Source organism: Ascaphus truei, chromosome 1, assembly GCF_040206685.1.
Source record: "Ascaphus truei isolate aAscTru1 chromosome 1, aAscTru1.hap1, whole genome shotgun sequence".
In the NCBI taxonomy this organism is placed as follows: domain Eukaryota; kingdom Metazoa; phylum Chordata; class Amphibia; order Anura; family Ascaphidae; genus Ascaphus; species Ascaphus truei.
This window is the reverse complement of record NC_134483.1, coordinates 542,610,379-542,633,894: the sequence shown is the minus strand read 5'-3', so window position 1 is coordinate 542,633,894 and position 23,516 is coordinate 542,610,379. Positions and strand designations below refer to the sequence as shown.

The window sequence follows — 23,516 nt, the reverse complement described above, 5'->3', positions numbered from 1 at the left end:
GCAGGGGAGAGCCGGGGCCCGGGGCAGAGGCTCGGCGTGGGACAGTGAGGGCGAGGCCCGCAGCAGGGGAGAGCCGGGGCCCGGGGCAGAGGCTCGGCGTGGGACAGTGAGGGCGAGGCCCGCAGCAGAGGAGAGCCGGGGCCCGGGGCAGAGGCTCGGCGTGGGACAGTGAGGGCGAGGCCCGCAGCAGAGGAGAGCCGGGGCCCGGGGCAGAGGCTCGGCGTGGGACAGTGAGGGCGAGGCCCGCAGCAGGGGAGAACCGGGGCCCGGGGCAGAGGCTCGGCGTGGGACAGTGAGGGTGAGGCCCGCAGCAGGGGAGAGCCGGGGCCCGTGGCAGAGGCTCGGCGTGGGACAGTGAGGGCGAGGCCCGCAGCAGGGGAGAGCCGGGGCCCGGGGCAGAGGCTCGGTGTGGGACAGTGAGGCCCGCAGCAGGGGAGAGCAGGGGCCCGGGGCAGAGGCTCGGCGTGGGACAGTGAGGGCGAGGCCGCAGCAGGGGAGAGCCGGGGCCCGGGGCAGAGGCTCGGCGTGGGACAGTGAGGGCCGCAGCGGGGGAGAGCCGGGCCCGGGGCAGAGGCTCGGCGTGGGACAGTGTCAGTGAGGCCGCAGCAGGGGAGAGCCGGGGCCCGGGGCAGAGGCTCGGCGTGGGACAGTGAGGGCGAGGCCGCAGCAGGGGAGAGCCGGGGCCCGGGGCAGAGGCTCGGCGTGGGACAGTGAGGCCGCAGCAGGGGAGAGCCGGGGCCCGGGGCAGAGGCTCGGCGTGGGACAGTGAGGCCCGCAGCAGGGGAGAGCCGGGGCCCGGGGCAGAGTCTCGGCGTGGGACAGTGAGGGTGAGGCCGCAGCAGGGGAGAGCCGGGGCCCGGTGTCAGAGGCTCGGCGTGGGACAGTGAGGGTGAGGCCGCAGCAGGGGAGAGCCGGGGCCCGGGGCAGAGTCTCGGCGTGGGACAGTGAGGGCGAGGCCGCAGCAGGGGAGAGCCGGGGCCCGGTGTCAGAGGCTCGGCGTGGGACAGTGAGGGCCGCAGCGGGGGAGAGCCGGGGCCCGGGGCAGAGGCTCGGCGTGGGACAGTGTCAGTGAGGCCGCAGCAGGGGAGAGCCGGGGCCCGGGGCAGAGGCTCGGCGTGGGACAGTGTCAGTGAGGCCGCAGCAGGGGAGAGCCGGGGCCCGGGGCAGAGGCTCGGCGTGGGACAGTGAAGGCGAAGCCCGCAGCAGGGGAGAGCCGGGGCCCGGGGCAGAGGCTCGGCGTGGGACAGTGAGGGCGAGGCCCGCAGCAGGGGAGAGCCGGGGCCCGGGGCAGAGGCTCGGCGTGGGACAGTGAGGGCGAGGCCCGCAGCAGGGGAGAGCCGGGGCCCGGGGCAGAGGCTCGGCGTGGGACAGTGTCAGTGAGGCCGCAGCAGGGGAGAGCCGGGGCCCGGGGCAGAGGCTCGGCGTGGGACAGTGTCAGTGAGGCCGCAGCAGGGGAGAGCCGGGGCCCGGGGCAGAGGCTCGGCGTGGGACAGTGTCAGTGAGGCCGCAGCAGGGGAGAGCCGGGGCCGGGGCCGGGGCAGAGGCTCGGCGTGGGACAGTGAGGGCCGCAGCAGGGGAGAGCCGGGGCCGGCGGCAGAGGCCCGGCGTGGGACAGTGAGGGCGAGGCCCGCAGCAGGGGAGAGCCGGGGCCCGGGGCAGAGGCTCGGCGTGGGACAGTGAGGCCGCAGCAGGGGAGAGCCGGGGGCCCGGGGCAGAGGCTCGGCGTGGGACAGTGAGGGCGAGGCCCGCAGCAGGGGAGAGCCGGGGCCCGGGGCAGAGGCTCGGCGTGGGACAGTGTCAGTGAGGCCGCAGCAGGGGAGAGCCGGGGCCCGGGGCAGAGGCTCGGCGTGGGACAGTGTCAGTGAGGCCGCAGCAGGGGAGAGCCGGGGCCCGGGGCAGAGGCTCGGCGTGGGACAGTGAGGCCCGCAGCAGGGGAGAGCCGGGGCCGGGGCAGAGGCCCGGCGTGGGACAGTGAGGCCGCAGCAGGGGAGAGCCGGGGCCCGGGGCAGAGGCTCGGCGTGGGACAGTGAGGGCGAGGCCCGCAGCGGGGGAGAGCAGGGGCCGGGACAGAGGCTCGGCGTGGGACAGTGTTAGTGAGGCCCGCAGCAGGGGAGAGCCGGGGCCCGGGGCAGAGGCTCGGCGTGGGACAGTGTTAGTGAGGCCCGCAGCAGGGGAGAGCCGGGGCCCGGGGCAGAGGCTCGGCGTGGGACAGTGTCAGTGAGGCCGCAGCAGGGGAGAGCCGGGGCCCGGGGCAGAGGCTCGGCGTGGGACAGTGTCAGTGAGGCCGCAGCAGGGGAGAGCCGGGGCCCGGGGCAGAGGCTCGGCGTGGGACAGTGAGGCCCGCGGCAGGGGTGAGCCGGGGCCGGGGCAGAGGCCCGGCGTGGGACAGTGTCAGTGAGGCCGCAGCAGGGGAGAGCCGGGGCCCGGGGCAGAGGCTCGGCGTGGGACAGTGTCAGTGAGGCCCGCCGCAGGGGAGAGCCGGGCCCGGGGCAGAGGCTCGGCGTGGGACAGTGAGGCCCGCAGCAGGGGAGAGCCGGGGCCCGGGGCAGAGGCTCGGCGTGGGACAGTGAGGGCCGCAGCGGGGGAGAGCCGGGGCCCGGGGCAGAGGCTCGGCGTGGGACAGTGTCAGTGAGGCCCGCCGCAGGGGAGAGCCGGGCCCGGGGCAGAGGCCCGGCGTGGGACAGTGTCAGTGAGGCCCGCCGCAGGGGAGAGCCGGGCCCGGGGCAGAGGCTCGGCGTGGGACAGTGTCAGTGAGGCCGCAGCAGGGGAGAGCCGGGGCCCGGGGCAGAGGCTCGGCGTGGGACAGTGAGGCCCGCGGCAGGGGTGAGCCGGGGCCCGGGGCAGAGGCTCGGCGTGGGACAGTGAGGCCCGCGGCAGGGGAGAGCCGGGCCCGGGGCAGAGGCTCGGCGTGGGACAGTGTCAGTGAGGCCGCAGCAGGGGAGAGCCGGGGCCCGGGGCAGAGGCTCGGCGTGGGACAGTGAGGGCCGCAGCGGGGGAGAGCCGGGGCCCGGGGCAGAGGCTCGGCGTGGGACAGTGTCAGTGAGGCCGCAGCAGGGGAGAGCCGGGGCCGGGGCAGAGGCTCGGCGTGGGACAGTGAGGGCGAGGCCCGCAGCAGGGGAGAGCCGGGGCCCGGGGCAGAGGCTCGGCGTGGGACAGTGAGGGCGAGGCCCGCAGCAGGGGAGAGCCGGGGCCCGGGGCAGAGGCTCGGCGTGGGACAGTGAGGGCGAGGCCCGCAGCAGGGGAGAGCCGGGGCCCGGGGTAGAGGCTCGGCGTGGGACAGTGAGGGCGAGGCCCGCAGCAGGGGAGAGCCGGGGCCCGGGGCAGAGGCTCGGCGTGGGACAGTGTCAGTGAGGCCGCAGCGGGGGAGAGCAGGGGCCCGGGGCAGAGGCTCGGCGTGGGACAGTGAGGCCCGCAGCGGGGGAGAGCCGGGGCCCGGGGCAGAGGCTCGGCGTGGGACAGTGAGGGTGAGGCCCGCAGCAGGGGAGAGCCGGGGCCCGGGGCAGAGGCTCGGCGTGGGACAGTGAGGCCGCAGCAGGGGAGAGCCGGGGCCCGGGGCAGAGGCTCGGCGTGGGACAGTGAGGGCGAGGCCCGCAGCAGGGGAGAGCCGGGGCCCGGGGCAGAGGCTCGGCGTGGGACAGTGAGGCCGCAGCAGGGGAGAGCCGGGGCCCGGGGCAGAGGCTCGGCGTGGGACAGTGTCAGTGAGGCCGCAGCAGGGGAGAGCCGGGGCCCGGGGCAGAGGCTCGGCGTGGGACAGTGAGGGCGAGGCCCGCAGCAGGGGAGAGCCGGGGCCCGGGGCAGAGGCTCGGCGTGGGACAGTGAGGGCGAGGCCGCAGCAGGGGAGAGCAGGGGCCCGGGGCAGAGGCCCGGCGTGGGACAGTGTCAGTGAGGCCTGCAGCAGGGGAGAGCCGGGCCCCGGGGCAGAGGCTCGGCGTGGGACAGTGAGGCCGCAGCAGGGGAGAGCCGGGGCCCGGGGCAGAGGCTCGGCGTGGGACAGTGAGGCCCGCAGCGGGGGAGAGCCGGGGCCGGGGCAGAGGCTCGGCGTGGGACAGTGTCAGTGAGGCCGCAGCAGGGGAGAGCCGGGGCCCGGGGCAGAGGCTCGGCGTGGGACAGTGAGGCCGCAGCAGGGGAGAGCCGGGGCCCGGGGCAGAGGCTCGGCGTGGGACAGTGAGGCCCGCAGCAGGGGAGAGCCGGGGCCCGGGGCAGAGGCTCGGCGTGGGACAGTGAGGCCGCAGCGGGGGAGAGCCGGGGCCCGGGGCAGAGGCTCGGCGTGGGACAGTGAGGGCGAGGCCCGCAGCAGGGGAGAGCCGGGGCCGGGGCAGAGGCTCGGCGTGGGACAGTGAGGGCGAGGCCCGCAGCAGGGGAGAGCCGGGGCCCGGGGCAGAGGCTCGGCGTGGGACAGTGAGGCCGCAGCAGGGGAGAGCCGGGGCCCGGGGCAGAGGCTCGGCGTGGGACAGTGAGGGCGAGGCCCGCAGCGGGGGAGAGCAGGGGCCGGGACAGAGGCCCGGCGTGGGACAGTGTTAGTGAGGCCCGCAGCAGGGGAGAGCCGGGGCCGGCGGCAGAGGCCCGGCGTGGGACAGTGAGGCCGCAGCAGGGGAGAGCCGGGGCCCGGGGCAGAGGCTCGGCGTGGGACAGTGAGGCCGCAGCAGGGGAGAGCCAGGGGCCCGGGGTAGAGGCTCGGCGTGGGACAGTGAGGGTGAGGCCCGCAGCAGGGGAGAGCCGGGGCCCGGGGTAGAGGCTCGGCGTGGGACAGTGAGGGTGAGGCCCGCAGCAGGGGAGAGCCGGGGCCCGGGGTAGAGGCCCGGCGTGGGACAGTGTCAGTGAGGCCCGCAGCAGGGGAGAGCCGGGGCCCGGGGCAGAGGCTCGGCGTGGGACAGTGTCAGTGAGGCCGCAGCAGGGGAGAGCCGGGGCCCGGGGCAGAGGCTCGGCGTGGGACATTGAGGGTGAGGCCGCAGCAGGGGAGAGCCGGGGCAGAGGCTCGGTGTGGGACAGTGAGGCCCGAAGCAGGGGAGAGCAGGGGCCCGGGGCAGAGGCTCGGCGTGGGACAGTGAGGCCGCAGCAGGGGAGAGCCGGGGCCCGGGGCAGAGGAGAGCCGGGGCCCGGGGCAGAGGCTCGGCGTGGGACAGTGTCAGTGAGGCCGCAGCAGGGGAGAGCAGGGGCCCGGGGCAGAGGCTCGGCGTGGGACAGTGAGGGCGAGGCCCGCAGCAGGGGAGAGCCGGGGCCCGGGGCAGAGGCTCGGCGTGGGACAGTGAGGGCGAGGCCCGCAGCAGGGGAGAGCCGGGGCCCGGGGCAGAGGCTCGGCGTGGGACAGTGAGGCCCGCAGCGGGGGAGAGCCGGGGCCCGGGGCAGAGGCTCGGCGTGGGACAGTGTCAGTGAGGCCCGCCGCAGGGGAGAGCCGGGGCCCGGGGCAGAGGCTCGGCGTGGGACAGTGTCAGTGAGGCCCGCCGCAGGGGTGAGCCGGGGCCCGGGGCAGAGGCTCGGCGTGGGACAGTGTCAGTGAGGCCGCAGCAGGGGAGAGCCGGGGCCGGGGCAGAGGCTCGGCGTGGGACAGTGAGGCCCGCGGCAGGGGTGAGCCGAGGCCCGGGGCAGAGGCTCTGCGTGGGACAGTGTCAGTGAGGCCGCAGCAGGGGAGAGCCGGGGCCGGGGCAGAGGCTCGGCGTGGGACAGTGTCAGTGAGGCCGCAGCAGGGGAGAGCCGGGGCCCGGGGCAGAGGCTCGGCGTGGGACAGTGAGGGCGAGGCCGCAGCAGGGGAGAGCCAGGGGCCCGGGGCAGAGGCTCGGCGTGGGACAGTGAGGGCGAGGCCCGCAGCAGGGGGAGAGGCCCGCAGCACGGGGAGAGGCCCGCAGCAGGGGGAGAGGCCCGCAGCAGGGGGAGAGGCCCGCAGCAGGGGGAGGGCAGGGCAGCCTAGGCCCAAGACCATCCCAAGGTAAGGCTGGATTTTGCACTTTATATTTTCAAAATGTATTTGGGGGCCACCGACACGGAGGGGGCGGTCATAACTCTAGTCCTGGGCCCCGGGAACGTGTCTCTGATTGGAGAGTATACCGTCTATCATTGCGGTTACTGATACATTGGTTATAAGCGGTAATACCATTTAATGACAGAAAAAGCATTGTAACACATTGCACCCCGAGCAGAAATGCACAGCGAGCAGAGGGCCGGAGCACCGCCAACACTTACTGTTCGTATTTGTGCAGCGTCGCTTGCAAGAGGCTCAACGAATACACCAGGCCCCCCGCAAAGCTCATCTGCTCCCCGACTGCCCCTCTCATGCCGGTCCTCTCCTCGCTGGTCTCCGTCAGCTCAAACTTCTCCTGGGCCTGCCTGCTGATCAGCTCCGCCTGAGGGCGGTACACGCAGTGGTTAAGCAAAGCTGGGCGCGACCTGATCTCGCCGCCTGAGGTCACCTCCACCAGGGAAATGGTCACAGCAGACGTTCGCTTTCCTACATTATCATTTCAGAATACACTGAGCCTGCAAATCCCTCTGTGTCCTTGCTGCTTTACCGGCACTTTGCAGACTTGCTTACAGAATACCCTCCTACTGTCCAAGTTCTCCCCACTAAGATCAGGGGCGGGCAGCTCCCCTCAAAGTCCACCAACAGGTCAGGTTTTCAGGATATCCATGCTTCCGCGCAGGGGGCTCCATCAGTGGCTCAGGCGAAGACTGGACCACCTGTGCTGAAGCTTGGACTGATTGAGCCACCTGTGCTGAAGCAGGGATATCCTGAAAACCTGACCTGTTAGTGGCCCCTGAGGACTGGAGTGGATACACATATACATGCTGAATAAGATTCCTTCCCTGTCCAGCACTTACATTACCCAATGAATACAGGAGAATGTGGCAACCAACGTTAAACACAGCCTTGCAATATATGTTAGAGGGGCCGTCACTGCTAGGATCACGCTGCTCTAACGCAGGAACAGGTTTCACCCCTCATGCCCCATTACTATTGTAATAAAATAATCTGACAGAAGTATTTCTAAATCCTTTTTTTTTTAATGTCAGTTTGTAAACGCGGGAAGCGGAGACGTGGGGGAGTGTGATCTCCTCTGCTCCCTTCTCTGTAATCAGCAAGAGTTTGCGCAGGCAAAGCCGGCTACGTGCCATTGCTCCTCTAAATAAAATGGAAACATACTTAAAGCAGACATGGAGCTGTTGGGCTTCTCTGGACATTAAGGGGCTTATTCTAGAGCCACCAAAATTCACCCTTACCGTGGGGAACTCCAGGCTTTTGCCAATTGCCCCAAATCGCTGCTTCAGCGGACAGTGACTAAGCCCCCAAGAAGATTTTTTATTTATTTTTAAAAAAAATCAGGGCCAATGATTCTGGCCAATCAAGTGATTACTCGGCCTGCAGCTCACGCTGTCCTTGTTAAAAGGGTAATCCCCCCAGTGACATGTTTAGCGGGTCTCAGCTAGGAGATGGATACTTCTATACCTTATAGGACACCTAGAAGTATTTTTACATCATTTTTTTAAGTTGGGCTGTAAGCTCTCGTTACCTTCTGTACCTGTATGCGCTTGTGTGTCCTTATCTGTATACACACAATCTAGGTGTTTGGTGCCTGAGGCACAGGGAGATAAAGTGACTTGCCCAAGGTCACAAGGAGCAGACACTAGGAACGGAACCAGTCTCCCCCTGAGTCACACTCAGTCTTTACTCACTGAGCCGCTCCTTCAATGGAATAATATAATGCACGCCTTGCGATGCACAAACTGTGTATTGTGGCAGTAGTTCGGTATTATAGCAAACTTCATGCAACATGTACATGAGACTAAGTATCACCGCTGTTGTACCTTGCAGATAAGTCGTGGGATCAGCAGCAGCACCAGGATGCAGTCGTGGTCGCCCCCATGGCGCAGGAAGCTGTCGGGCATGAAGGACGTCAGCAGGGACACGTGACGATTGGCCTGATTAACCTCCATCTTCCGCAGCTCCATCTCTATGGCCTGAAGCAAAGCAGACGCTCAGCAAACCCACAGCAAGTGAGCCCGTTCTCCCTAACCTCTTCAGCGCAAGCACGGCCTACATCGCACTGTATAAGAGGTCCCCGATCCTACATGCACTGTACAAGAGGTCCCCGCTCCTACATGCACTGTATAAGAGGTCCCCGCCGGTCCCTGCTCCTACATGCACTGTATAAGAGGTCCCCGCCGGTCCCTGCTCCTACATGCACTGTATAAGAGGTCCCCGCCGGTCCCAGCTCCTACATCGCATTGTACAAGAGGTCCCTGCTCCTCCAACATCGCACTGTACAAGATGTCCCTGCTCCTCCTACATCGCACTGTACAAGATGTCCCCGCTCCTCCTACATCGCATTGTACAAGATGTCCCCGCTCCTCCTACATCGCACTGTACAAGATGTCCCCGCTCCTCCTACATCTCACTGTACAAGAGGTCCCTGCATCTCCTACATCGCACTGTACAAGAGGTCCCCTCTCCTCCTACATCGCATTGTACAAGATGTACCCGCTCCTCCTACATCGCACTGTACAAGAGGTCCCCGCTCCTCCTACATCGCATTGTACAAGAGGTCCCTGCTCCTCCTACATCGCACTGTACAAGATGTCCCTGCTCCTCCTACATCGCACTGTACAAGATGTCCCCGCTCCTCCTACATCGCACTGTACAAGATGTCCCCGCTCCTCCTACATCGCACTGTACAAGATGTCCCCGCTCCTCCTACATCGCACTGTACAAGATGTCCCCGCTCCTCCTACATCGCACTGTACAAGATGTCCCTGCTCCTCCTACATCGCACTGTACAAGATGTCCCCGCTCCTCCAACATCGCACTGTACAAGATGTCCCTGCTCCTCCTACATCGCACTGTACAAGATGTACCCGCTCCTCCTACATCGCACTGTACAAGATGTCCCCGCTCCTCCTACATCGCACTGTACAAGAGGTCCCTGCTCCTCCTACATCGCACTGTACAAGAGGTCCCCGCTCCTCCTACATCGCACTGTACAAGATGTCCCCGTTCCTCCTACATCGCACTGTACAAGATGTCCCCGCTCCTCCTACATCGCACTGTACAAGATGTCCCCGCTCCTCCTACATCGCACTGTACAAGATGTCCCTGCTCCTCCTACATCGCACTGTACAAGATGTACCCGCTCCTCCTACATCGCACTGTACAAGATGTCCCCGCTCCTCCTACATCGCACTGTACAAGAGGTCCCTGCTCCTCCTACATCGCACTGTACAAGAGGTCCCCGCTCCTCCTACATCGCACTGTACAAGATGTCCCCGCTCCTCCTACATCGCACTGTACAAGAGGTCCCTGCTCCTCCCACATCGCACTGTACAAGATGTCCCTGCTCCTCCTACATCGCACTGTACAACATGTCCCTGCTCCTCCTACATCGCACTGTACAAGATGTCCCCGCTCCTCCTACATCGCACTGTACAAGATGTCACCGCTCCTCCTACATCGCACTGTACAAGATGTCCCTGCTCCTCCTACATCGCACTGTACAAGATGTCCCGGCTCCTCCTACATCGCACTGTGCAAGATGTCCCCACTCCTCCTACATCGCACTGTACAAGATGTCCCTGCTCCTACATCGCACTGTCCAAGATGTCCCTGCTCCTCCTACATCGCACTGTACACAAGAGGTCCCCGCTCCTCCTACATCGCATTGTACAAGATGTCCCTGCTCCTCCCACATCGCACTGTACAAGATGTCCCTGCTCCTCCTACATCGCACTGTACAAGATGTCCCCGCTCCTCCTACATCGCACTGTACAAGATGTCCCCGCTCCTCCTACATCGCACTGTACAAGATGTCACCGCTCCTCCTACATCGCACTGTACAAGATGTCCCTGCTCCTCCTACATAGCACTGTACAAGATGTCCCCGCTCCTCCTACATCGCACTGTGCAAGATGTCCCCACTCCTCCTACATCGCACTGTACAAGATGTCCCTGCTCCTACATCGCACTGTACAAGATGTCCCTGCTCCTCCTACATCGCACTGTACACAAGAGGTCCCCGCTCCTCCTACATCGCATTGTACAAGATGTCCCTGCTCCTCCCACATCGCACTGTACAAGATGTCCCTGCTCCTCCTACATCGCACTGTACAAGAGGTCCCCGCTCCTCCTACATCACACTGTACAAGATGTCCCCGCTCCTCCTACATCGCACTGTACAAGATGTCCCTGCTCCTCCTACATCGCACTGTACAAGATGTCCCCGCTCCTCCTACATCGCACTGTACAAGAGGTCCCCGCTCCTCCTACATCGCACTGTACAAGATGTCCCCGCTCCTCCTACATTGCACTGTACAAGATGTCCCTGCTCCTCCCACATCGCACTGTACAAGATGTCCCCGCTCCTCCTACATCACACTGTACAAGATGTCCCTGTTCCTCCTACATCGCACTGTACAAGATGTCCCCGCTCCTCCTACATCGCACTGTACAAGATGTCCGTGCTCCTCCTACATCGCACTGCACAAGATGTCCCCGCTCCTCCTACATCGCACTGTACAAGATGTCCCCACTCCTCCTACATCGCACTGTACAAGATGTCCCCACTCCTCCCACATCGCACTGTACAAGAGGTCCCTGCTCCTCCTACATCGCACTGTACAAGATGTCCCTGCTCCTCCTACATCGCACTGTACAACATGTCCCTGCTCCTCCTACATCGCACTGTACAAGATGTCCCCACTCCTCCTACATCGCACTGTACAAGATGTCCCTGCTCCTCCTACATCGCACTGTACAAGATGTCCCCGCTCCTCCTACATCGCACTGTACAAGATGTCCCTGCTCCTCCTACATCGCACTGTACAAGATGTCCCCGCTCCTCCTACATCGCACTGTACAAGATGTCCCCGCTCCTCCTACATCGCACTGTACAAGATGTCCCTGCTCCTCCTACATCGCACTGTACAAGAGGTCCCTGCTCCTCCTACATCGCACTGTACAAGAGGTCCCTGCTCCTCCTATATCGCACTGTACAAGAGGTCCCCGCTCCTCCTACATCGCACTGTACAAGAAGTCCCCGCCCCTACATCACACTGTACAAGATGTCCCTGCTCCTCCTACATCGCACTGTACAAGATGTCCCCGCTCCTCCTACATCGCACTGTACAAGATGTCCCCGCTCCTCCTACATCGCACTGTACAAGATGTCCCTGCTCCTCCTACATCGCACTGTACAAGATGTCCCCGCTCCTCCTACATCGCACTGTACAACATGTCCCTGCTCCTCCTACATCGCACTGTACAAGATGTCCCCGCTCCTCCTACATCGCACTGTACAAGATGTCCCCGCTCCTCCTACATCGCACTGTACAAGATGTCCCTGCTCCTCCTACATCGCACTGTACAAGAGGTCCCCGCCCCTACATCACACTGTACAAGATGTCCCTGCTCCTCCTACATCGCACTGTACAAGATGTCCCTGCTCCTCCCACATCGCACTGTACAAGATGTCCCTGCTCCTCCTACATCGCACTGTACACAAGATGTCCCTGCTCCTCCTACATAGCACTGTACAAGATGTCCCTGCTCCTCCTACATCGCACTGTACAAGATGTCCCCGCTCCTCCTACATCGCACTGTACAAGATGTCCCCGCTCCTCCTACATCGCACTGTACAAGATGTCCCTGCTCCTCCTACATCGCACTGTACAAGATGTCCCCGCTCCTCCTACATCGCACTGTACAAGATGTCCCTGCTCCTCCTACATAGCACTGTACAACATGTTCCTGCTCCTTTTACATCGCACTGCACAAGATGTCCCCGCTCCTCCTACATCGCACTGTACAAGATGTCCCCGCTCCTCCTACATTGCACTGTACAAGATGTCCCTGCTCCTTTTACATCGCACTGCACAAGATGTCCCCGCTCCTCCTACATCGCACTGTACAAGATGTCCCTGCTCCTCCTACATCGCACTGTACAAGATGTCCCCGCTCCTCATACATCGCACTGTACAAGATGTCCCCGCTCCTCCTACATCGCACTGTACAAGATGTCCCTGCTCCTCCTACATCGCACTGTACAAGATGTCCCTGCTCCTCCTACATCGCACTGTACAAGAGGTCAATGCTCCTCCTACATCGCACTGTACAAGAGGTCCCTGCTCCTCCTACATCGCACTGTACAAGATGTCCCTGCTCCTCCTACATCGCACTGCACAAGATGTCCCTGCTCCTACATCGCACTGTACAAGATGTCCCTGCTCCTTTTACATCGCACTGCACAAGATGTCCCTGCTCCTACATCGCACTGTACAAGATGTCCCTGCTCCTCCTACATCGCACTGTACAAGATGTCCCTGCTCCTCCTACAGCGCACTGTACAAGAGGTCCCTGCTCCTCCTACAGCGCACTGTACAAGAGGTCCCTGCTCCTCCTACATCTCACTGTACAAGATGTCCCTGCTCCTCCCACATCTCACTGTACAAGATGTCCCTGCTCCTCCCACATCGCACTGTACAAGATGTCCCTGCTCCTCCCACATCGCACTGTACAAGATGTCCCCGCTCCTCCTACATCGCACTGTACAAGATGTCCCCGCTCCTCCTACATCGCACTGTACAAGATGTCCCTTCTCCTCCTACATCGCACTGTACAAGATGTCCCTGCTCCTACATCGCACTGTACAAGAGGTCCCTGCTCCTCCTACATCGCACTGTACAAGATGTCCCGCTCCTACATCGCACTGTACAAGATGTCCCCGCTCCTCCTACATAGCACTGTACAACATGTCCCTGCTCCTACATCGCACTGTACAAGATGTCCCCGCTCCTACATCGCACTGTACAAGATGTCCCCGCTCCTACATCGCACTGTACAAGATGTCCCTGCTCCTACATCGCACTGTACAAGATGTCCCTGCTCCTACATCGCACTGTACAAGATGTCCCCGCTCCTACATCGCACTGTACAAGATGTCCCTGCTCCTCCTACATCGCACTGTACAAGATGTCCCTGCTCCTCCCACATCGCACTGTACAAGATGTCCCTGCTCCTACATCGCACTGTACAAGATGTCCCCGCTCCTCCTACATCGAACTGTACAAGATGTCCCTGCTCCTTCCACATCGCACTGTACAAGATGTCCCTGCTCCTCCTACATCGCACTGTACAAGATGTCCCCGCTCCTCCTACATCGCACTGTGCAAGATGTCCCCACTCCTCCTACATCGCACTGTACAAGATGTCCCTGCTCCTACATCGCACTGTACAAGATGTCCCTGCTCCTCCTACATCGCACTGTACACAAGAGGTCCCCGCTCCTCCTACATCGCATTGTACAAGATGTCCCTGCTCCTCCCACATCGCACTGTACAAGATGTCCCTGCTCCTCCTACATCGCACTGTACAAGAGGTCCCCGCTCCTCCTACATCACACTGTACAAGATGTCCCCGCTCCTCCTACATCGCACTGTACAAGATGTCCCTGCTCCTCCTACATCGCACTGTACAAGATGTCCCCGCTCCTCCTACATCGCACTGTACAAGAGGTCCCCGCTCCTCCTACATCGCACTGTACAAGATGTCCCCGCTCCTCCTACATTGCACTGTACAAGATGTCCCTGCTCCTCCCACATCGCACTGTACAAGATGTCCCCGCTCCTCCTACATCACACTGTACAAGATGTCCCTGCTCCTCCTACATCGCACTGTACAAGATGTCCCCGCTCCTCCTACATCGCACTGCACAAGATGTCCCCGCTCCTCCTACATCGCACTGTACAAGATGTCCCCACTCCTCCTACATCGCACTGTACAAGATGTCCCCACTCCTCCCACATCGCACTGTACAAGAGGTCCCTGCTCCTCCTACATCGCACTGTACAAGATGTCCCTGCTCCTCCTACATCGCACTGTACAACATGTCCCTGCTCCTCCTACATCGCACTGTACAAGATGTCCCCACTCCTCCTACATCGCACTGTACAAGATGTCCCTGCTCCTCCTACATCGCACTGTACAAGATGTCCCCGCTCCTCCTACATCGCACTGTACAAGATGTCCCTGCTCCTCCTACATCGCACTGTACAAGATGTCCCCGCTCCTCCTACATCGCACTGTACAAGATGTCCCCGCTCCTCCTACATCGCACTGTACAAGATGTCCCTGCTCCTCCTACATCGCACTGTACAAGAGGTCCCTGCTCCTCCTACATCGCACTGTACAAGAGGTCCCTGCTCCTCCTATATCGCACTGTACAAGAGGTCCCCGCTCCTCCTACATCGCACTGTACAAGAAGTCCCCGCCCCTACATCACACTGTACAAGATGTCCCTGCTCCTCCTACATCGCACTGTACAAGATGTCCCCGCTCCTCCTACATCGCACTGTACAAGATGTCCCCGCTCCTCCTACATCGCACTGTACAAGATGTCCCTGCTCCTCCTACATCGCACTGTACAAGATGTCCCCGCTCCTCCTACATCGCACTGTACAACATGTCCCTGCTCCTCCTACATCGCACTGTACAAGATGTCCCCGCTCCTCCTACATCGCACTGTACAAGATGTCCCCGCTCCTCCTACATCGCACTGTACAAGATGTCCCTGCTCCTCCTACATCGCACTGTACAAGAGGTCCCCGCCCCTACATCACACTGTACAAGATGTCCCTGCTCCTCCTACATCGCACTGTACAAGATGTCCCTGCTCCTCCCACATCGCACTGTACAAGATGTCCCTGCTCCTCCTACATCGCACTGTACACAAGATGTCCCTGCTCCTCCTACATAGCACTGTACAAGATGTCCCTGCTCCTCCTACATCGCACTGTACAAGATGTCCCCGCTCCTCCTACATCGCACTGTACAAGATGTCCCCGCTCCTCCTACATCGCACTGTACAAGATGTCCCTGCTCCTCCTACATCGCACTGTACAAGATGTCCCCGCTCCTCCTACATCGCACTGTACAAGATGTCCCTGCTCCTCCTACATAGCACTGTACAACATGTCCCTGCTCCTTTTACATCGCACTGCACAAGATGTCCCTGCTCCTCCTACATCGCACTGTACAAGATGTCCCCGCTCCTCCTACATCGCACTGTACAAGATGTCCCTGCTCCTTTTACATCGCACTGCACAAGATGTCCCCACTCCTCCTACATCGCACTGTACAAGATGTCCCTGCTCCTCCTACATCGCACTGTACAAGATGTCCCCGCTCCTCATACATCGCACTGTACAAGATGTCCCCGCTCCTCCTACATCGCACTGTACAAGATGTCCCTGCTCCTCCTACATCGCACTGTACAAGATGTCCCTGCTCCTCCTACATCGCACTGTACAAGAGGTCAATGCTCCTCCTACATCGCACTGTACAAGAGGTCCCTGCTCCTCCTACATCGCACTGTACAAGATGTCCCTGCTCCTCCTACATCGCACTGCACAAGATGTCCCAGCTCCTACATCGCACTGTACAAGATGTCCCTGCTCCTTTTACATCGTACTGCACAAGATGTCCCTGCTCCTACATCGCACTGTACAAGATGTCCCTGCTCCTCCTACATCGCACTGTACAAGATGTCCCTGCTCCTCCTACAGCGCACTGTACAAGAGGTCCCTGCTCCTCCTACATCGCACTGTACAAGAGGTCCCTGCTCCTCCTACATCTCACTGTACAAGATGTCCCTGCTCCTCCCACATCTCACTGTACAAGATGTCCCTGCTCCTCCCACATCGCACTGTACAAGATGTCCCTGCTCCTCCCACATCGCACTGTACAAGATGTCCCCGCTCCTCCTACATCGCACTGTACAAGATGTCCCCGCTCCTCCTACATCGCACTGTACAAGATGTCCCTTCTCCTCCTACATCGCACTGTACAAGATGTCCCTGCTCCTACATCGCACTGTACAAGAGGTCCCTGCTCCTCCTACATCGCACTGTACAAGATGTCCCGCTCCTACATCGCACTGTACAAGATGTCCCCGCTCCTCCTACATAGCACTGTACAACATGTCCCTGCTCCTACATCGCACTGTACAAGATGTCCCCGCTCCTACATCGCACTGTACAAGATGTCCCCGCTCCTACATCGCACTGTACAAGATGTCCCTGCTACTACATCGCACTGTACAAGATGTCCCTGCTCCTACATCGCACTGTACAAGATGTCCCCGCTCCTACATCGCACTGTACAAGATGTCCCTGCTCCTCCTACATCGCACTGTACAAGATGTCCCTGCTCCTCCCACATCGCACTGTACAAGATGTCCCTGCTCCTACATCGCACTGTACAAGATGTCCCCGCTCCTCCTACATCGAACTGTACAAGATGTCCCTGCTCCTTCCACATCGCACTGTACAAGATGTCCCTGCTCCTCCTACATCGCACTGTACAAGATGTCCCCGCTCCTCCTACATCGCACTGTACAAGATGTCCCTGCTCCTCCCACATCGCACTGTACAAGATGTCCCTGCTCCTCCTACATCGCACTGTACAAGATGTCCCCGCTCCTCCTACATCGCACTGTACAAGAGGTCCCTGCTCCTCCTACATCGCACTGTACAAGATGTCCCTGCTCCTCCTACATCGCACTGTACAAGATGTCCCTGCTCCTTCTACATCGCACTGTACAAGATGTCCCCGCTCCTCCTACATCGCACTGTACAAGATGTCCCTGCTCCTCCTACATCGCACTGTACAAGATGTCCCTGCTCCTCCTACATCTCACTGTACAAGATGTCCCTGCTCCTACATCGCACTCTACAAGATGTCCCTGCTCCTCCCACATCGCACTGTACAAGATGTCCCCGCTCCTCCTACATCGCACTGTACAAGATGTCCCCGCTCCTCCTACATCGCACTGTACAAGATGTCCCTGCTCCTCCTACATCGCACTGTACAAGATGTCCCTGCTCCTACATCGCACTGTACAAGAGGTCCCTGCTCCTCCTACATCGCACTGTACAAGATGTCCCCGCTCCTACATCGCACTGTACAAGATGTCCCCGCTCCTCCTACATCGCACTGTACAAGATGTCCCTGCTCCTACATCGCACTGTACAAGATGTCCCTGCTCCTACATCGCACTGTACAAGATGTCCCTGCTCCTACATCGCACTGTACAAGAGGTCCCCGCTCCTCCTACATCGCACTGTACAAGATGTCCCTGCTCCTCCCACATCGCACTGTACAAGATGTCCCTGCTCCTCCTACATCGCACTGTACAAGATGTCCCCGCTCCTCCTACATCGCACTGTACAAGAGGTCCCTGCTCCTCCTACATCGCACTGTACAAGATGTCCCTGCTCCTCCTACATCGCACTGTACAAGATGTCCCTGCTCCTTCTACATCGCACTGTACAAGATGTCCCCGCTCCTCCTACATCGCACTGTACAAGATGTCCCTGCTCCTCCTACATCGCACTGTACAAGATGTCCCTGCTCCTCCCACATCTCACTGTACAAGATGTCCCTGCTCCTACATCGCACTGTACAAGATGTCCCCGCTCCTCCTACATCGCACTGTACAACATGTCCCCGCTCCTCCCACATCGCACTGTACAAGATGTCCCCGCTCCTCCTACATCGCACTGTACAAGATGTCCCCGCTCCTCCTACATCGCACTGTACAAGATGTCCCTGCTCCTCCTACATCGCACTGTACAAGATGTCCCTGCTCCTACATCGCACTGTACAAGAGGTCCCCGCTCCTCCTACATCGCACTGTACAAGATGTCCCTGCTCCTACATCGCACTGTACAAGATGTCCCTGCTCCTACATCGCACTGTACAAGATGTCCCTGCTCCTACATCGCACTGTACAAGAGGTCCCCGCTCCTCCTACATCGCACTGTACAAGAGGTCCCTGCTCCTACATCGCACTGTACAAGATGTCCCCGCTCCTCCTACATCGCACTGTACAAGATGTCCCTGCTCCTCCTACATCGCACTGTACAAGATGTCCCCGCTCCTCCTACATCGCACTGTACAAGATGTCCCCGCTCCTCCTACATCGCACTGTACAAGATGTCCCTGCTCCTCCTACATCGCACTGTACAAGAGGTCCCTGCTCCTCCTACATCGCACTGTACAAGAGGTCAATGCTCCTCCTACATCGCACTGTACAAGAGGTCCCTGCTCCTCCTACATCGCACTGTACAAGAGGTCAATGCTCCTCCTACATCGCACTGTACAAGAGGTCCCTGCTCCTCCTACATCGCACTGTACAAGAGGTCAATGCTCCTCCTACATCGCACTGTACAAGAGGTCCCTGCTCCTCCTACATCGCACTGTACAACATGTCCCTGCTCCTCCTACATCGCACTGTACAAGATGTCCCTGCTCCTCCTACATCACACTGAACAAGATGTCCCCGCTCCTCCTACATCGCACTGTACAAGATGTCCCCGCTCCTCCTACATCGCACTGTACAAGATGTCCCCGCTCCTCCCACATCGCACTGTACAAGATGTCCCTGCTCCTCCTACATCGCACTGTACAAGATGTCCCTGCTCCTCCTACATCGCACTGTACAAGATGTCCCCGCTCCTCCTACATCGCACTGTACAACATGTCCCCGCTCCTCCTACATCGCACTATACAAGATGTCCCCGCTCCTCCTACATCGCACTGTATAAGATGTCCCCGCTCCTCCTACATCGCACTGTACAAGATGTCCCTGCTCCTCCTACATCGCACTGTACAAGAGGTCCCCGCTCCTCCTACATCGCACTGTACAAGAGGTCCCTGCTCCTACATCGCACTGTACAAGATGTCCCTGCTCCTCCTACATCGCACTGTACAACATGTCCCTGCTCCTCCTACATCGCACTGTACAAGATGTCCCCGCTCCTCCTACATCGCACTGTACAAGATGTCCCCGCTCCTCCTACATCGTACTGTACAAGATGTCCCCGCTCCTCCTACATCGCACTGTACAACATGTCCCTGCTCCTCCTACATCGCACTGTACAAGATGTCCCCCCGCCGGTCCCTGCTGCTCAGGGCTCGCTGGGTCCTGCTGACAGGGAAGGTTACCTTGTCAGGCCGTTACATGCTTTTCTTACACGTATAGCAGTGGCGTCCCACATTTTAGCAATGAACCAGCTCAGACAGCCAAACATATTCTCATGTGATTAGAATGACAGTATGAATGGCACATTGTGTTTCTGCAGGCCGTGTCCCCCGCCCGTTATGTTCCTATGTGTACGGTAACTCTGACATCTCACTAGCCATACAGGATTTGCACCAACTGCTGGGAACACAAAGGATAATCCACCTGTGCCGCACTGTGAGCTGCAGGTGCTGGCGATGTCTGTTACTGATCCTGAGGCTTGTGTAATGAGATCTTCATTGCTGCGCCTTACTCCTCCTTCCCCAAACTTACTGAACCCCTATTCTTGTATTCCTATTTCCTCACGGTTGCTGTGTGGGACAAAGCATACAGCGTTTTAACAGTTAACTATGCAACACATGCACCCGCACTACAGCCCAGTGTAAGGATCCTCATCTCCTACTAATATCTGTGTCTGTAACGGCAAAGCACCCAGTGAAATCCACGGGGGGCGAGGGGCGGGACGGGGGGCACAGGACGGGAGGCGGGGGACGGTGACAGGAAGGTAAGAGGAATGGCACCTTGGCGTGGGCCTTCGTCTCGGCGAACTTGATCTTGAAGTCAAACATCTCGGGTGAGGGCTGCTGCTCCTTCTCCACCGAAGCCTCCTGCTGGTTCCTGAGCTCACGGATCACGTCCTACAGACCAGAAGCAGATGTTCAATACACACACACGCGTGTGCCTGAGGCTGTGTGTACACTGATGTAGCAATCTCACTGCATCAGTCACAAGGATATATACACACGTTGATATATTCCCACACACGTGTTGTTATGCGAGGCCTAATAACACGCTGCATTAGGCTGTGGTGCTCCCAGCTGGACGGGTGCATTTATTTCCACGTCCCTGTGGCTGTGTGTATATGAATACGATATAATATAAACACACAAACTGCATACACACGCATGTACTCTCTCTTAGTTGCAACACGTAATGCTGTAGAACAGGCTGCATTGATTTGTTTTAATGACAGGATTGAAGCTGGGGGTCTCCGGCACTGACCCGTGCTGACTTCAGCTCTGGGACCCCCTACTTCCAGAGTTGTACCTCCGGAGCGGTGCCGGTATTGATGCAGCCAGGGAACGGTGTGCCTAGTGAAATGGCGGCGTTTAAATGTGCCGCATTATGTGGACCAGTAGGAAGCCGTGACATCCGGTGCGGCTTCCTATTGGCCCGCGTGACCAGGACATTGAAACTTCGCAGAGATACCGGCACGCCCTACGGAGAGAAGTATCTCGGGAAGCAGGGGGTCCCTGGAGCTGAAATGAATCCAGTTCAGTGCCGGAGACCCCCTGCTTCAAACCTGTAACAAAACATAATGATTTAAATGCTATGCAGCCTGTTCTGGGGCTTTCATTTGGGCAACGTGTGGCAGGGAAGTCCGCTTCCGTCAAGCGGACGAACTGCGTCGTGTAACACGATTCACCCCCTAGTTTGGGAAGTAGAGGAGACGCCCGCTGGTAACACGATTCACCCCCTAGTTTGGGAAGTAGAGGAGAGCCCCGCTGGTAACACGATTCACCCCCTAGTTTGGGAAGTAGAGGAGAGCCCCGCTGGTAACACGATTCACCCCCTAGTTTGGGAAGTAGAGGAGAGCCCCGCTGGTAACATGATTCACCCCCTAGTTTGGGAAGTAGAGGAGAGCCCCGCTGGTAACACGATTCACCCCCTAGTTTGGGAAGTAGAGGAGAGCCCCGCTGGTAACACGATTCACCCCCTAGTTTGGGAAGTAGAGGAGAGCCCCGCTGGTAACACGATTCACCCCCTAGTTTGGGAAGTAGAGGAGAGCCCCGCGGGTAACACGATTCACCCCCTAGTTTGGGAAGTAGAGGAGAGCCCCGCTGGTAACACGATTCACCCCCTAGTTTGGGAAGTAGAGGAGAGCCCCGCGGGTAACACGATTCACCCCCTAGTTTGGGAAGTAGAGGAGAGCCCCGCTGGTAACACGATTCACCCCCTAGTTTGGGAAGTAGGGGAGAGCCCCGTGGGTAACACGATTCACCCCCTAGTTTGGGAAGTAGAGGAGAGCCCCGCTGGTAACACGATTCACCCCCTAGTTTGGGAAGTAGAGGAGAGCCCCGCGGGTAACACGATTCACCCCCTAGTTTGGGAAGTAGAGGAGAGCCCTGCGGGTAACACGATTCACCCCCTAGTTTGGGAAGTAGAGGAGAGCCCCACTGGTAACACGATTCACCCCCTAGTTTGGGAAGTAGAGGAGAGCCCCGCTGGTAACACGATTCACCCCCTAGTTTGGGAAGTAGAGGAGAGCCCCGCTGGTAACACGATTCACCCCCTAGTTTGAGAAGTAGAGGAGAGCCCCGCGGGTAACACGATTCACCCCCTAGTTTGGGAAGTAGAGGAGAGCCCTGCTGGTAACACGATTCACCCCCTAGTTTGGGAAGTAGAGGAGAGCCCCGCTGGTAAAACGATTCCCCCCCTAGTTTGGGAAGTAGAGGAGAGCCCCGCTGGTAACACGATTCACCCCCTAGTTTGGGAAGTAGAGGAGAGCCCCGCTGGTAACACGATTCACCCCCTAGTTTGGGAAGTAGAGGAGAGTCCCGCTGGTAACACGATTCACCCCCTAGTTTGGGAAGTAGAGGAGAGTCCCGCTGGTAACACGATTCACCCCCTAGTTTGGGAAGTAGAGGAGAGCCCTGCTGGTAACACGATTCACCCCCTAGTTTGGGAAGTAGAGGAGAGCCCCGCTGGTAACACGATTCACCCCCTAGTTTGGGAAGTAGAGGAGAGCCCCGCTGGTAACACGATTCACCCCCTAGTTTGGGAAGTAGAGGAGAGTCCCGCTGGTAACACGATTCACCCCCTAGTTTGGGAAGTAGAGGAGAGCCCCGCGGGTAACACGATTCACCCCCTAGTTTGGGAAGTAGAGGAGAGCCCCGCTGGCAACACGATTCACCCCCTAGTTTGGGAAGTAGAGGAGAGCCCCGCTGGTAACACGATTCACCCCCTAGTTTGGGAAGTAGAGGAGAGCCCCGCAGGTAACACGATTCACCCCCTAGTTTGGGAAGTAGAGGAGAGCCCCGCAGGTAACACGATTCACCCCCTAGTTTGGGAAGTAGAGGAGAGCCCCGCTGGTAACACGATTCACCCCCTAGTTTGGGAAGTAGAGGAGAGCCCCGCAGGTAACACGATTCACCCCCTAGTTTGGGAAGTAGAGGAGAGCCCCGCGGGTAACACGATTCACCCCCTAGTTTGGGAAGTAGAGGAGAGCCCCGCTGGTAACACGATTCACCCCCTAGTTTGGGAAGTAGAGGAGAGCCCCGCTGGTAACACGATTCACCCCCTAGTTTGGGAAGTAGAGTAGAGCCCCGCTGGTAACACGATTCACCCCCTAGTTTGGGAAGTAGAGGAGAGCCCCGCTGGTAACACGATTCACCCCCTAGTTTGGGAAGTAGAGGAGAGCCCCGCGGGTAACACGATTCACCCCCTAGTTTGGGAAGTAGAGGAGAGCCCCGCTGGTAACACGATTCACCCCCTAGTTTGGGAAGTAGAGGAGAGCCCCGCGGGTAACACGATTCACCCCCTAGTTTGGGAAGTAGAGGAGAGCCCCGCTGGTAACACGATTCACCCCCTAGTTTGGGAAGTAGGGGAGAGCCCCGTGGGTAACACGATTCACCCCCTAGTTTGGGAAGTAGAGGAGAGCCCCGCAGGTAACACGATTCACCCCCTAGTTTGGGAAGTAGAGGAGAGCCCCGCGGGTAACACGATTCACCCCCTAGTTTGGGAAGTAGAGGAGAGCCCCACTGGTAACACGATTCACCCCCTAGTTTGGGAAGTAGAGGAGAGCCCCGCTGGTAACACGATTCACCCCCTAGTTTGGGAAGTAGAGGAGAGCCCCGCTGGTAACACGATTCACCCCCTAGTTTGGGAAGTAGAGGAGAGCCCCGCTGGTAACACGATTCACCCCCTAGTTTGGGAAGTAGAGGAGAGCCCCGCGGGTAACACGATTCACCCCCTAGTTTGGGAAGTAGAGGAGAGCCCCGCTGGTAACACGATTCACCCCCTAGTTTGGGAAGTAGAGGAGAGCCCCGCTGGTAACACGATTCACCCCCTAGTTTGGGAAGTAGAGGAGAGCCCCGCTGGTAACACGATTCACCCCCTAGTTTGGGAAGTAGAGGAGAGCCCCGCTGGTAACACGATTCACCCCCTAGTTTGGGAAGTAGAGGAGAGCCCCGCTGGTAACACGATTCACCCCCTAGTTTGGGAAGTAGAGGAGAGCCCCGCTGGTAACACGATTCACCCCCTAGTTTGGGAAGTAGAGGAGAGCCCCGCTGGTAACACGATTCACCCCCTAGTTTGGGAAGTAGAGGAGAGCCCCGCGGGTAACACGATTCACCCCCTAGTTTGGGAAGTAGAGGAGAGCCCCGCTGGTAACACGATTCACCCCCTAGTTTGGGAAGTAGAGGAGAGCCCCACTGGTAACACGATTCACCCCCTAGT

The 23,516-nt window shown here is 59.8% G+C and overlaps 1 protein-coding gene across 8 annotated transcripts in view; it reads right to left on the bottom strand.

The window, feature by feature from the left end:
* DCTN1 (dynactin subunit 1) overlaps positions 1–23,516 on the bottom strand; it is a 272,607-nt gene that overhangs the window by 83,312 nt on the left and 165,779 nt on the right. For all 8 annotated transcript variants that reach the window (XM_075573554.1, XM_075573564.1, XM_075573570.1 and 5 more), the window contains 3 exons: positions 19,580–19,696; positions 7,798–7,950; positions 6,178–6,338 (listed from right to left, as the gene is read on the bottom strand). In XM_075573554.1, the coding sequence (XP_075429669.1) occupies positions 6,178–6,338; positions 7,798–7,950; positions 19,580–19,696 (431 nt within the window). The remainder of the gene's footprint in view (positions 1–6,177; positions 6,339–7,797; positions 7,951–19,579; positions 19,697–23,516) is intronic.